This window comes from Cnephaeus nilssonii (assembly GCF_951640355.1).
Source record: "Cnephaeus nilssonii genome assembly, chromosome: 6".
Classification (NCBI taxonomy): domain Eukaryota; kingdom Metazoa; phylum Chordata; class Mammalia; order Chiroptera; family Vespertilionidae; genus Cnephaeus; species Cnephaeus nilssonii.
Window position 1 is genome coordinate 4,457,401 of NC_137077.1, and position 15,379 is coordinate 4,472,779.

Sequence of the window (15,379 nt, forward strand, 5' to 3'; positions counted from 1 at the left end):
CCCAGCCCTGAATGCAGTCAGAGGGCCAGACCAGGTCATTCTTTTTATTTTTTTTATTTTTTATTTTATTGATTTTTTTTACAGAGAGGAAGGGAGAAGGATAGAGAGCTAGAAACATCAATGACAGAGAAACATCGACCAGCTGCCTCCTGCACACCCCCTACCGGGGATGTGCCGCAACCAATGTACATGCCCTTGACCAGAATCGAACCTGGGACCTTTCAGTCCACAGACCGATGCTCTATCCACTGAGCCAAACCGGTTTCGGCAGACCAGGTCATTCTTGATCCTTTCCATTTTTTACCATTAAAAAAAAAAAAGCTTAGGGACCTATTTCTTAGAGGCAAAGCCATGTCATGGGATAAACTAGTCAATACTTCGATTACTAGTAATTTACTAGTTTCTAGGTGTCCTTGGAATAATAATTTCTTCAGCAATCATGAGGAAAGATGGGAAAAAATGGGGTGGCATATGATATGTAGTTCCATGTACTATTTTACACTCCCATAAAGTAAGACAGCCAATGAAGTCATAGGCCTTCAAAGATGCTCATAAAATCTGAGCTTGTAATTCTGCTCTAAGAATCCATCCTAAGAAAATAATTGAAATACAAAAAAAGCTATATGTACAAAAATGTTCACTATAATGTTTTTTTATAATTATAACTAGAGGCCCAGTGCACGAAATTGGTGCACTTGGGGGGGGGGAGCCCTCAGCCTGGCCTGTGCCCTCTCGCAGTCCAGGAGCCCTCAGGGGATGACCAACAGCTTAGGCCCGCTCCCCGCAGTCAGACATCCTTAGCGCTGCCACGGAGGTGGGAGAGGCTCTCACCACCGCCGCTGCGTTCGCTAGCCATGAGCCTGGCTTCTGGCTGAGTGGCACTCCCACTGTGGGAGCACACTGACTAACAAGGGGCAGCTCCTGCATTGAGCGTCTGCCCCCTGGTGGTCAGTGCGCATCATAGCGACTAGTCATTCTGCCGTTTGGTTGATTTGCATATTACCCTTTTATTATATAGGAGGATAGATACAATCTAAATGTCTGCTAATATTTAAGTATAAAAATATAATGCTATAATGAACACCTACATACCCAACTGCCAGGTTCAAATTTATCAACATTATGTTTATACCCATACTCCATGCCACCACAGTACTAGTACCTATTTTTAAAGTTTTTTTAAATGTAAATTTTACATACACTGGAATGCACAAATCTGAGTTGTGCAATTCTGAACGATCCTGATGAAGCTAGGGACACTGACCCCCTAAATTCTGTTGAGTCTTCTTTGCTGGCAGAAGCAGCCCTTCTACCACCATCTGAGACTAATCTAGTTTGGACTGAACCTACAGGTTCTCCCCTTAGGTAGTTGCCTTGGTACTTGCCTCTGGACTTTTAACTAGATTGTACTCCTAGCAGGCCCCAAAAGGTTAGGTACAAAGTGTGACCCACAAGGAAGTGCATGATAATCCAAAGAGAACTGCATGATTTTTCCTACTTATATAGATAAAAATCTGAGAATATGTGTGGAAATGGATAGTAATGTGTGGGATAATTGGAAGGAACACAAAGTTGGATCAGGCTGAATTTATTGATATACACTGAGTGGCCAGATTATTATGATCTCTGAACGCATAATAATCCTGCCACTCAGTGTATATCCTATATAATAAAAGGCTAATATGCAAATTGTCCCCTTGACCAGGAATTTGACCAGTAGGCAGGCCAGTCAACCGCCCATGTTCCCTCCCCCTGGCCAGGCTGGCCAGATCCCAACCATGCACGAATTCATGCACTGGGCCTCTAATATACACACACACACACACACACACACACACACATACATATATATACACACACACATATATATATATATATATATATATATATATATATATATATATATATATACACACACACACACTGAGTGGCCAGATTATTATTTATTATGCATTCAGAGATCATAATAATTTGGCCACTCAGTGTATATCCACAAAGCAGAGATTCTGGATTCAATGTTATAGCTCAAGGGTTCAAAAAGGCGCCAACAGTTTATTTGGTTGGTTGGCTGAAACATGGGCCATAAGGTACCCTATACTAAATGAATTCAAATGCCAGAACTGCCTTGTATACTGGAGAAAGAATTCTGCCTCAAGACTGCAACATCAACTTTTGCGTGAGTTTCCAGCCTGCCCTACAAATGCGTGAGTCAATTCCTTAAATGCATCAATCATTATCAATCAATCTACCTACCAACCTACATACATATATATACACATACATGTATGTGTGTGAATGTTAACCTTTTGCACTCGGATGTCGAGTGTGACTCGACACGGTTAGCATTAGAATAAAGGAACTGAGAAAAAAGCAAGCGAGTGCAAAGGGTTAACTAGGTGTTTCTAGGTGCCTGATCCTGTGATGATGACTAAACAGTCTTAAAAAAATAATCAGGAGCACCCAGCAGGCGTAGCTCAGGGGTTGAGTGTCAACCTATGAACCAGGAGGTCACGGTTCAATTCCCGGGCAGGGCACATGCCCGGGTTGCAGGCTTGGTCCCCAGCGTGGCGTGTACAGGAGGCAACGATCAATGATTCTTTCTCATCATTGTTGTTTCTGTCTCTCTCTCCCTCTTCCTTCCTCTCTGAAATCAATAAAAAAATATTAAAAAGAAAAAATCAGGAGCTTTGCAAAGGCAGTTAACCTGAGCTAAAGGGGACCTGTCTGTCTCGTTAGCCATTTACTCCAAATATAACCACACTCCAGAGAAGCAGTGGGATCTGTAGAAGACGTACCTGCCATTGACAGGCCAGGTACGGGTGATGTCACTCACATAGCAAGAAGATTCACAACCTCCATCCAGCAGCACCATTTCCCCATCCTGGAAAAAAAGCAAAATAGGTCAAAGTCGGTGACCCCTGGATTGTCAGTTGTTTCTTCTTTTAACTTGAGCCCTTTGGGCCTTTCATGTTATATATATACTAGAGGCCTGGAGCATGGATTCGTGCACGGGTGGGGTTCCTCAGCCTGGCCTGTGGGGATTGGGCCAAACCCGGCTCTCCCACATCCCCGGAAGGGTCCCGGAATCGGGCTCCCTCCTTTCTGGTTCCGGGTGTGTTACCTAAGAACCGCAGCTGCCAAGTCACGGCAGCTCGGCAGCTCCTGCATTGAGCGTCTACTCCCTGGTGGTCAGTGCACATCATAGCTACCAGACGGTCAGCATATCGGCCGGTGGCTTAGGCTTTTATATACATAGAATAGGTTTTAAAAGCTCTAATTTAAAAGAGACTAATCCTCTCTGGTTCCTTCTCATAAGAAACGGCACCTAGCCCTAGCCGGTGTAACTCAGTGGATAGAGCATTGGGCCTGCAGAGTGAAGGGTTCCAGGTTCGGTTCTGGTCAAGGGCACGTACCTTGGTTGCAGGTTCCCCGGCCCTGGTCGGGGTGCATGCAGGAGGCAACCAATCCATGTGTCTCTCTCACATCGATGCTTCTCTCTGTCTCTCCCTCTCTCTAAAAATCAATGGGAAAATATCCTCCAGTGAGGATTAAGAAAAAAAGAAAAAGAAAAAAAAAGAAACAGCATCTAAATGTTTCAAATGAACTCACATTGGCTTAAGAAAGGTGCCATTGCACTCTGGCCAGTTAGCACAGTTGGTTAGATATTGTCCTGATATGCCAAGGTTGCAGGTTCAATCCCCAGTCAGGGTACATACAAGAATCAAACAATGAATGCATAAATAAGTGGAATAACAAGTGGACAAGTGGATGTTTTTTTCTCTCTCTCCCTTCCTCACTCTCTCTAAAAATCAATCAATCAATAAAAATGTTCTTTTAATAAAAAAAAATAGGAAGGTACCATTGCCTAGTGGTTAAGTACATTGGCTCTGGAACCTGCTTGGGTTTAAATTACTAGGTGCAAACATCAGCACAACATAATGTTACCATTATCACTATCACTATTAATTAACATAACCTTAGATAAGTATTTTATCTAGAGCCTTATTAAAAATACAATTACTCTTAACCACTTAACTATTTATATTTTTTTAGGGAGAGTGTAAGAGAGAGGAAAAGACAGACAGAAACATCGATGTGAGAGAAACACATCAATTGGTTGCTTCCTGCATGAGCCCCACTAGGGCCTGGGCCAGGGAGGAGCCTGCAACCAAGGTACTTGCCCTTGACCAGAATTGAACCCGGGACCCTTTGGTCCGAAGGCCGATGCTCTATCCACTGAGCAAAACTGGCTAGGGCGTAACCATTTAACTTTAGAATGTTACTTCCCTTTCTGCTCCCCATCAAAATGCATGTGGGGGAAGAAGAAAACTTTGGGTACATCTCTATCTTACTACATGTCATGTTACTGGGCATATCTTATTCACATCTAAATAAACACGGAACCTGGCACACCGCAATGATCAAAGGAGTGCATATATAGTAACAGTAACTTTGAAGAATCATGTGGTTTTATTTCTAGCAAAATGGTAGAATAAATTTACTATTAGAAAACAACTAATATTATCATACACTTATGAGTAAAATAAAACAATACATATAAATTTGTATTCTTCATAAGCAAGCAGAATTATGTATTACATGTACATAATAATACTGCTTATTATGTACATGTAATACAAGTATTTAAAAAAAAAATCAAGGAAATGACAAAAAATGTAGGATACCAGTTAGTGACCTGAGGGAGGGAGGCAGCAGGATGGAGAGCATAGGGCACACAAGCAGATACAGAGTATTTGTAATGTACTAATTTTTCTTTTTTTAAAAAAATTTTAAAAATTGAGTTCTAGAGAGAGGGGAAAGGAGAGGGAGAGAGAAACATCAATGTGAGCAGAAAACATCAATCACCTGCCTCCTGAACGCCCCCTACCAGGGATCGAACTGGGCATGTGCCCTGACCAGAATGGAACTGGCAACATTTTGGTGTATGGGACAACGCCCAACCAACTGAGCCACACTGGCCAGGGCGGTAATATTCTATCTTTTAAGTCCAGTAAGTCATGGGTATTCACTTTAAAAATACGCTGTATAATTTACATCTGCTATATTTAGTCTTTTGAATATACCAAATATTAAAATAGATAATTAAAAGTGGACTTAACAAAGGAGTACAAAATTCTTTACTTATATAGTCACTTTGGGAGAAAACCGTAAAAGAGAAATTCTCTCACAGCTAATGAGGTATTCATTCTTAAAATCTGCCTGGCCAGTGTCGCTCAGTGGTTGAGCACTGATCCATGCACTAGGTTCCATTCTGGGTCAGGGCACAAGCACAGGTTGCGGGCTCAATCCCCAGCGAGGGCAGCCAATCCATGTTGATATTTCTCTCTCATCCATGTTTCTGTATCTCTCGCCCTCTCCCCTCCTCTCCTAGTCAATAAAAACATTTTAAAAAAAGTCTGTCTGCTCCCATATGCTTAGCCCACTGCAGCTACCAGTCCTTAGGGGAAAATGAGCAGAGGCTTTAGGGTAGAATATGTGCCTCTGCACTACTAATTGCCTCATTTTTAAAAGTTTATTTTCCTCACCTATTAAACAGGCATGTTAATAACTGCTCCAATCTCATAGCGCTAACGTGAGGATCAAATGAGAGAACGTCTGTAAAAGCATTTTGTTAAAGCTGAAAATTAGGGGACCCGACGTTAGTGAGTTTCCTACTAGGGCATCTGGACCCAGAGGAAGCAGCGCTGATGGCTAGTACTGTACCTTGATGAGCTGATTATTCTTCACATAGTGCAAAGTGTTTGAGCGATTACCGCCAGCAACCACAGGTGGGTAGGCTAAGATGTCTGCTCCCCGGGCTCGGCATTCAAATTCAAACTGGGGAAAAAAAAAACACACAGCAAAGTGTGACTCTAAGTATGACTGAAGAAAGGATTTTTTTAAAAAAATATATTTTATTAATTTTTTACAGAGAGGAAGGGGGAGAGAGAGAGAGAGAGAGAGAGAGAGAGAGAGAGAGAGAGAGAGAGAGAGAGAGTTAGAAACATCGATCAGCTGCCTCCTGCACACCCCCCACCGGGGATGTGCCCGCAACCAAGGCACAGACCCTTGACCGGAATCGAACCTGGGACCCTTCAGTCCGCAGACCGACGCTCTATCCACTGAGCCAAACGAGTTTCGGCAAAAAAGAAAGGATTTCTTTAGGGCTGTCCCAGCCCAGGCTCTCCTCAACAGCACTCACCTCCATTTAAGTCACTACTGGAAAACTATTCATCATACCTAACAACACTTTCAATGCTGTAACTTCAGGCCACTTTTAGTCTCACCCAAGCCTATTATTCAATCCTATTACTAAATCTGTTTTCTTGTGAGTACTCTAAATTTCTGATTTTCAAATTAAGTCCAAAGAGGACACAGAAAACCTATGATCAAGGGAGAGCAAAAAGATAACAGTTATGTGAAGTTACTGTTTGTTTATTCTTATTTAGATAAACACTGGAATATGGCTTGCATTTTTAACAACAGCTCTAAATGACTAATGTCAACCTTTCAAATAGCTACTGACCTACAAGCTCTGAAAAATAAAAATATGCTAGGCAAATGGTAAACTCTATGAATTTCATTATGTCCTAGGATGGAGCTTGAGACTGGCAACCATGTGCTACTATCTACAGCTCGACCTCAGTCTCTTCCTTTACATTTACTTAAACAGTACTAGCCTTCTCATCTTACATTTATGTAAACCCTTTCTTCTTCAATAGCTCTACTCTGTGGATTTTCTTCGTTTAACTGTTACTCCACATATTTTAGACTCATTTAATAAATTACTAGTCACATTTAAGAACCAAATCCTCTCCACTGATCTCCTGGTCACTTCCATAAAAGCCAACCAGATGCCACCTGCAAATCAATGAAATTACTTTCCGTGTGCTTTCCAATCATTTAAAGCTCACCTTAGCATAAAGAAAGCTCTCATCCACAGGCGCTTTGCTGGCAAACATGGTCTCTATGAAAGCCTGCAAATAGAATGGAGGATGAAAAGAAGTCTAATTTTAACTACTCTGCTTACTCAAATATTCAAAACACTGTCTTTCCTATAAAGATCAAGGGCAAACTTTATGACTGCCACTTCTTATTATGGTTGTCTTATCACAGCGTAGCCCATACTCTCAGTTAACACTTGACCTTCTCACTTCACCAGGTGCTATTTAAATGTTTGTATTTTGATTCTTTAAAGATGCAAAATGGGATTTCTTTGCATTTCATTCTGTGCATCTTATAACCAGGACACATCATGAGTCGACACTGTACAGCTTCCGGGGAAGGGACAGTGGAGAGAAAAAGCAGGAATGATTTCCTGAGGGCCTTGTGTGCATGTCCACATGCAGCTGACGTGAGAGTAGGGAGCCTGTGACATTTGAGACTGTTCAGTATGCGTCAAGCACCTGTGGAAGAACGAGATATAAAGCTGGAAGGGAAAGGCAGAAGAGGCCAGATCATGAAAGGCCCTGCGTGAGCATGCTGAAATGTAATCCTAAAAACAACAAGGAGCCACCAAAGAACTTTACGAGAAGGGCAGTCAGATTGGAAGAGATCACTGTGGCTGGGGTAGAGTTAGACACAGGCAATAGCAGAAGCAAAGAGACAGCAAAGGGATACTAGGTGTCCTACTGTGCTAGGCACAGGCCGAAATAACACAGCTTGGTATTTAAACCCAGGTCTGTCTTCCACTACACTCTTCTGCCTCCCGAGAAGAGAACTTGGGGACCAGTTAATTAGATTCAAGGGCTGGGAGAACAATTATCTAGGTAACTTCCATATTTCTATCTAAGGTTGCTGGGTTGATGTTGTTATTATTAACCACGAAATAGAATACAAGAGAAGAGGAAGGTCTGGTAGAGCTGGCAGAGCACAAGTTTAGACCATTACAGGAAATTCAGGTAGAAATGTCCAGGAGGCAGGATATACGTTCAGTCATAAGAGAGATCTGGCCTGGATAGGTCTGACTCACCCTGCTTTTACTTCTGCCCATACATTCTACCAATTCTCCTCTCTTGAAAGGTTACTTAACTCTAATGGCAAGGCCCTTTACTTATTGTACTAGGTGTACCTAGTTAATAATGCGAATTTTTTCAATAGATGGAGTTACACATATGTTGATATATATGCGATTTAATATGTATGCTATTTTGTTATATTGACAGCAAAATAAGCTTCAAAACTTCATATGTCAAATTTGCTGACGGTGTTAACATCACAGATATTTTTACACTTAAAAATGTCCAATTTCGTGCCAAAAAAAGAGCGTTTGAGGGAAGTTTTAATTCATTACTTTATTTTGAAGAAAAAGTTATCGTATACTTCGGGAAGCTTATGGTGAACATGCTCCATCTCAAGATACTTGTGAACGCTGGTTTAAACGCTTTAAAAGTGATGATTTCAATGCGAAAGACAAAGAACGTCCAGGTCAACCGAAAAAGTTTGGAGACCAACAATTATAAGCATTATTGGATGAAGATGCGTTTCAAACTCAAAAACAACTTGCAGGAAGATTAAATGTTGCTCAGCAAACAATTTCCGATCGTTTACAAGCAATGGGAAAGATTTTAAAGGAAGGAAAATGGGTGCCACATCAACTGAACGAAAGACAAATGGAAAACCGAAACGTCACCAGTAAAATGTTGCTTCAAAGGCACGAAAGAAAGTCTTTTTTGCATCGACTTGTGACTGGCGATGAAAAGTGGATTTATTTTGAGAATCCCAAACGCACAAAATCATGGGTTGATCCAGGTCAACCATCAACATAGACTGCAAGGCCAAATCACTTCGGAAAGAAGACAGTGCGTTTGGTGGGATCAGGAAGGTGTGGTGTATGATGAGCTTCTAAAACCAGGTGAAACAGTTAATACTGATCGCTACCGACAACAAATAATCAATTTGAACCACGCTTTGATCGTGAAACGACCAGAACGTGTCAATAGACACGGCAAAGTAATTTTGCTTCATGATGATGCACCATCACACACTTCAAAACCAGTTAAAGATCTTGCCTGGGCAGCATTAACCCACCCGCTGTATTCACCAAACCTTGCTCCTTCAGATTATCACTTGTTCCGATCGATGGCACACACACTTTCTGAGCAGCACTTCAAAACATACGAAGAAGTGGATAATTGGGTCTCTGAATGGTTTGCCTCAAAACAAGAAAAGTTCTATTGGGACGGTATCCACAAATTACCTGGAAGATGGGGGAAATGTGTAGCTAGTGATGGACATTACTTTGAATGAAGCACTTTTGATGTTTCTCTTGAAATTATCGTGTTTTCTTTGATTACAAAATCCACATTATTAACTGGTACACCTAGTAAACCAAATCAGACTGCAAGAAAATCCAATTGATCCATAGACAGAAATTATATTTGGCTTATTCCCCAAAAGATAGGAAACTTTCATTTGGGCTGAAAAACACAAATATAGCATCATTATTCTTAAGAAAACTATTTTGCCCAAATATTAAAAAATCTTACAGAATAATTCTACACCAGAATTGGGAATACTTAAAGACAATACCTCAGATTTAATACTTCTAAATTTTGGCACATTTAAAATAGTCTCTCACTAACAGTGTGGACAAGTGACAGAAGTGCAGATCAGAATACTCCCAGGTAAATTCGTAATTGATTTTACATCTTATGCAAAGACATCTGATCACTCATCACCGATTTCTTGGAGCCCTAAATATTATCCCAATCTATTCTTAGCTACTTCTCTTCCTTATTTTAAAAATCAATGATTTGAGGGAAAACAAAGACATATACTTTACACATTTGTAATTAGTTGTAAGTTGTCTTTGTTGGTCTAGCCATAGCTACAACACTGTACAGTGTACTAGACAAACTAGAGCACTTACTGAGGAAGTCACCAAATGAGGTAAAATGAAACAGATGAGGGAATAGTTCAGGAAACAATGTTTAACTTTGGGAAGACTATAGGTAGAACTCAGAAAAATAGCCTTCAAATGTTTGTGTGCTATTATGCCATGAAGTCAATTCTAGTAGGCCTGGAATTAACTTGAGCTGTTTTGTTCAAGGTCCTGCATGTAATGGGTCCTGGTTAAGGCCTGAAACATACTGATTAATAGTGTTGAGAGGAGTTTCAGAGCAGTTTGTATCAGTTTGTCAGTATTGGTGACAGTGAGATTAATGGTTTGTACTTGGTTTCCACGAGAACTCCAAAAGGCTTTGTTGTTACATAGCAGGAATCTGCCAATACGATCCAAACCAGAAAAATCTCTAGTTGAGATTCCATTTTGGGCTCCCTGGTTTCCAGGTGTTCCATGCAGGCATCTGTGGTTCCTGGTCCAGGAGACAAAATGCATCCTGTCCAGCTCTTACTGAGAGCGGACAGGACAAGAGGAGCTTGAACTTGGCTTCTTTGGTTCCTGGCTGTAAGACAGCCATTGGATGTGACAGGTATTCTTATGTTAATGCTGTTGCTATACTACACCCTTTTCCTGTTAATTGTAGACTTGTAAGTATTATCATTTTGGGTCCTATGATTCTTTTTTAACCATCAAACTGCTACTATTATTGCAGTTATTGTCAGGAAAGGAAATAAAATTAATTTACGTTGCTCCAAGGAGAAACAACTGAGATCATGAGTAAAAAATGCAAGGCGGCAGATTTACTTTGCCTTGCAAGGTACTGAGCAAGTCTCTAGACGTGTTCCCTAAATGTCAAGGTTGAAGCTGGATGTTCACCTGCCATGAAATTACTGCATTAAGTACACAACCTCAAAGTGCCCACTGAACCCGAAGAGCTTAGAATTTTTTCATTTGAAAACAGCTTTTGCAGTAGGAATCACACCTGTGACGTCAGCTTTCCAGCAATCTGCATTCGTTCAATTTCAGCAGGAGATTTGATCAGCCGTAGGCGCTGTACCAGCTGCTGGACAGCCCGAACCTTGTTCTTGCTCTTGGTTTTGACTTCAGTCAGATGCTGCATATAGTCCGAGTGAAGCTGTGCGTGAGCGGGCCTCATCCAGTCATACCAAAGTGTATTTGTCTCGGCTTAAAGTAAGATGCCAAAAAATCAATGTAAAATAAAACTAACAGCAACAACAACAAATACCAACTGTCATGATGACTTAAACAAGAGTCAAAACTGTAATATGTGGTGTGAAATGCTAACACGAGAATGTCAAACTCGCGGCTTGCTCTAAAGGGTTGAGCACAAACTCTCGCAGGACTGAAGTAATTGAAGGGTTTGATCATAAATCATTGGGAAGGCCATTCCCTGAAAAATAGCAAGATATTCTAAGACTGAACTGACAGCTTTTCTGCCCCAATACAAAGTTTTGGAACTACCTAGATGGAATTAAACATTTATTCAAGCTTTGGTTTTATTTATTAACTGTTAAAGAAAAATTACAATAATTGTTCTCCACACCACCACCGAGCCAGAGGCACTGTTGAATAACTGAACGAAAAGGATAGAAAATTGTACTCAGATCATTAAAAGGTTAAAAGCATTCCATCTCTTCGCCAACACTCTCCGCATGGGTAAAAGGAAGTTCTCTCAGTTAGGAGCAATTCTTCACGGCTATAGAAATGCTATAGTTGATAGTATGTGCTAATCCACTCTTATCCAGGAAACATTTTCTTTCCCATGTGCTATTTTCATTATAGACAAGCACTATTCATCTTTTAACTATATTTGCCTAACATAAAATAAGTAGGCTCATTATGAAAATGATTTCCATTTACACCAAGTCTCCATTTCCTTTCATTTTTTTCTTTTTATTTATTTATTTTGTTAAGTAGAATTTATTGGGGTGACATGGTTAATATAATTATATTAGAGGCCTGATGCATGAAATTCACGCAAGGGGCTCGGCCCCCATCCACAGTGGTGGCTGGGGGCCTCTGCCGCCCCGGCTTCGTCTGGAAGGACAGGACGTCCGGTCTAATTAGCATATTAACATATTACATTTTTATTTTATTATAGATTTCAGGTATGCAATTCTATAATACCTTTCTTTTATTTTTTTCTGACAGTAGCTAATGAACTACTGCATTCTCAAACTATGCCTAAAGGGTTGTATGTTTTGTTTGTCATTTTTTTTTTTTAATATTTTTATTGATTTCAGAGAGGAAGGGAGAGGGAAAGAGAGATAGAAACATCAATGATGAGAGAGAATCATCGATCGGCGGCCTCCTGCACGCCCCACAATGGGGATCAAGCCCGCATCCCAGGCATGTGCCCTTGACCAGAATTGAACCTGGGACCCTTCAGTCCACAGGCTGACGCTCTATCCACTGAGCCAAACCGGCTATGGCTGTTTTGTGTGTTTTAATAAAAAGATTTAAAATTGATTTTGAGAGAGAGGAAGAGAGAAACATCAATGTGAGAGCAAAACATCGATTGGCTACCTCCTGCATGCCACCTACTGGGGATCAAGCCCGCCATGTGCTCTACCTGGGAATCAAACTGGCAATCTTTCGGTACAAAGGACAATGCTCAACCAACTGAGCCAGGGCAAGGGACAAAGTAATTTCAAGAAATAGAATAGCTACAAAGAAAATGATTCTATGCCCACATTCATGAAGACTTTGAAGATTATGAAAGTTCCACTAGCTTAGTTGGGTAATCATTTCTACAAAATACAAAATATTTTATAAAGTAATGGAAAGAATTGAAACATATTAGAACGTGCATATTTGAGCAAGTATTTTCTTTCAAGGGAGTCTTAGTAGGAAACAAGTCCAGTAAATTCCATGTATGTTGGAAACTATTTTAGAATTCTGTTTTAGAAACTGACTTCAGAAATGGTTTATAAACCACATAAGAAAAATCAGACTAAAATTTTACAATCCTTGCCCTGGCAGTGTGGCTTAGTTGGCTGAGCACCGTCCTGTGCACTGAAAGGTTGCCAGTTCAATTCCTGGTCAGGGCCCATGCCAGGGTTGCAAGCTTGATCTCCAGTAGGGGCATGCAGGAGGCTGCTGATTGATGTTTCACTCTCACATTGATGTTTTTCTCTCTTAAAAATAAAATAAAATCTTAAAAAAAATTTTTTTGACAATCCTGCATTATTTTGTCTAAAACCAGTATTTTCCAACCTGATCATCTATCTTATTTAACACATTTGGCTCTAAGTGACTTTGGATACTTTAAAAATGCTTCCAGAACTATAGATTTACAAAAATCTCTAAGGATAGTTTATATTGTAGTGTAGGTTCTGCAAAGTTCAAGAAAAGGAATCCCAAAATATTCTGAGTGATCATAATTTCACCAGAATTAATGTAGAGAAAGTGACTATTTTGAGAAGTATGAACTGTATATGTAAATCATCTAAGAATCTTGTTAAAATGTAGATTCTGATTTAGTTAGTATGAAATGGGGGCCTATGATTTTACATTTCCAATATCTACTATGCATTTGTAATTCTTTTTTTTTTCCATTTGTAATTCTAATATGCATCACCAGGTGATTCTGATGCTGGTGATGCTTAGATCCTTTTTTGAGAATACTACTTCATTTTGAAGTATTGGCAAAAGCAGGGATCAAAGGTCAATAGACTGGTCAGTAATCTTAAAGAGTGGCCCATCCTCCACTTTAGAAGGAAATTCACTCTTTGGGATTTCACAGTAGGACAGTTAACAGTCTATGTGAATGAATACTCTAGTAAGATTTAGCAAATGAATAAATGAAGTCTTTAAAGTAGACCAGTCTTGTGGTAAAAATTTATGTTCCTTTCTTGGTGCTTAAGAGAAACCACTGCTATGGATAATCATTTTAGGACATTAAGAACTGTGTCTAAATAGGTAAGGAAGGTCTTAATCCCAATCTGGCCTATCATTTGACTTCTGCTCCCAGTGGTTACCTTTCAGTTTCGAAACTAGATGTTGAAATTCTTCCAGCGTATAGGCTTCATCCACACCAGTTAGAGCTATTGCTCCGTCAGTGCCCGATCGAGGGCCATCCCAAAGTTCTCGACTGGGGTCTCTCCGAGGCACAAAAAGCATGGCCTTGTGTGCTGGTAACTGCTTGCCAGGGAGGCTTTGAAGGACCAGAATGCTATCGGGCTCTTGGAATCCACACAGGTACAGGAAATTGTTGTCTTGGTGGAAAGTATAGGGGATATCATTGCTCATATAGTATGTAGGGTTGGATAGCAGAACCACTGTCTGGTCTGTCCCACTCTGCCCTTGTGCTTCCTTGTGGATCAGAGACATTAATTTGTGTCTGCGAAGTGCATATTCCACCTGGGATAGTCCTGGAGTCACCTCCCCTAGAAATGACAAACAACAGTGATGCTTTGCATTTCTATTAATGCCAAAGTATGCAAGGTAGTTAATATTAGATAAAGATACCCAAGTTCATTTCTTCAATTTAGGCCACATCTCTTCATAGCATATGGAGAATTACGGGATAACCCGGGTTTAAATTTTCTATTCTATTGTAAAAATTTGAAAAACACCCACACATACACACACAAAAAAACACAAAGACACAAAAAAAACAAGATAGTTAGAAAATGATCAGCTGCTCCTGCACGCCCCCCACTGGGGATCGAGCCGGCAAGCCAGGCATGTGTCCTGACCGGGAATCGAACCAAACCTTCTGGTTCATAGGTCGACGCCCAACCACTGAGCCACAACAGCGGGGCTATACTGTTTTGTGGTTAAGTGTGAACTCTGTCAGACTGTTGTGAATTGAAATCTTGGCTTAAGAACTGACTTGGGGAAAGCTACCAATCTGCTCTATGCCTCAGTTTCATCATCTTTAAAGTGGACATAATAAGCCCTGGCTGGCTGGCTGGAGCATTGTCCTGTACACCAAAAGGTTGCGTGTTCGATTCCCTTTCAGGACACATACCTATATTGTGGGTTCAATCCCTGTTTGGGGCATATACAAAGGTGAACCAGTGAGTTCGTAAATGAGTGGAACAACAAAAATCAATGTTTCTCTCTCTCTCTCAAATCAATAAATAAAAATTACAAAAAAAACTACAACTAAACAATCACTGAAATATGGACACCTAACTGATTATGAAACTTTTAAGGGAAGATTTGGGGATTATTATCTTTAAATCATTCTAGAACCAATCTAGAATATATTTTTATTAATTTCAGAGAGAGGAAGGGAAAAGGAGAGATAGAAATGATGAGAGAGGATCATTGATTGGCTACCTCCTGCACACTCCAATTGGGGATCAAGCCTGCAACTGGGCATGTGCCCTGACAGGGAATCGAACCGTTACCTCCTGGGTTAACGCTCAACCAATGAGCCACACTGGCCAGGCTAGAACCAATCTTTTTATTATTTTAAATATTACACTTGATAGGAAAACAAAAAAGTGGTTCTGGATATGTCTGACAAGTCATTCTGACAGCTCAGCTTCTGAATAGTCCTCT

General features: G+C 40.5%; 1 protein-coding gene across 5 annotated transcripts in view; it reads right to left on the reverse strand.

Moving 5' to 3' along the window:
* XPNPEP3 (X-prolyl aminopeptidase 3) overlaps positions 1-15,379 on the reverse strand; it is a 39,657-nt gene that overhangs the window by 8,213 nt on the left and 16,065 nt on the right. For 4 of the 5 annotated variants that reach the window (XR_013813708.1, XR_013813709.1, XM_079775084.1 and 1 more), the window contains 5 exons: positions 13,846-14,253; positions 10,827-11,029; positions 6,915-6,977; positions 5,725-5,838; positions 2,796-2,881 (listed from right to left, as the gene is read on the reverse strand). Coding sequence is in view for 3 of the 5 variants with exons in the window: in XM_079775084.1 (XP_079631210.1) it covers positions 2,796-2,881; positions 5,725-5,838; positions 6,915-6,977; positions 10,827-11,029; positions 13,846-14,253 (874 nt within the window). In the remaining 2 variants the exon portion in view is untranslated. The remainder of the gene's footprint in view (positions 1-2,795; positions 2,882-5,724; positions 5,839-6,914; positions 6,978-10,826; positions 11,030-13,845; positions 14,254-15,379) is intronic. The other variant, XM_079775085.1, reaches the window with a different exon arrangement.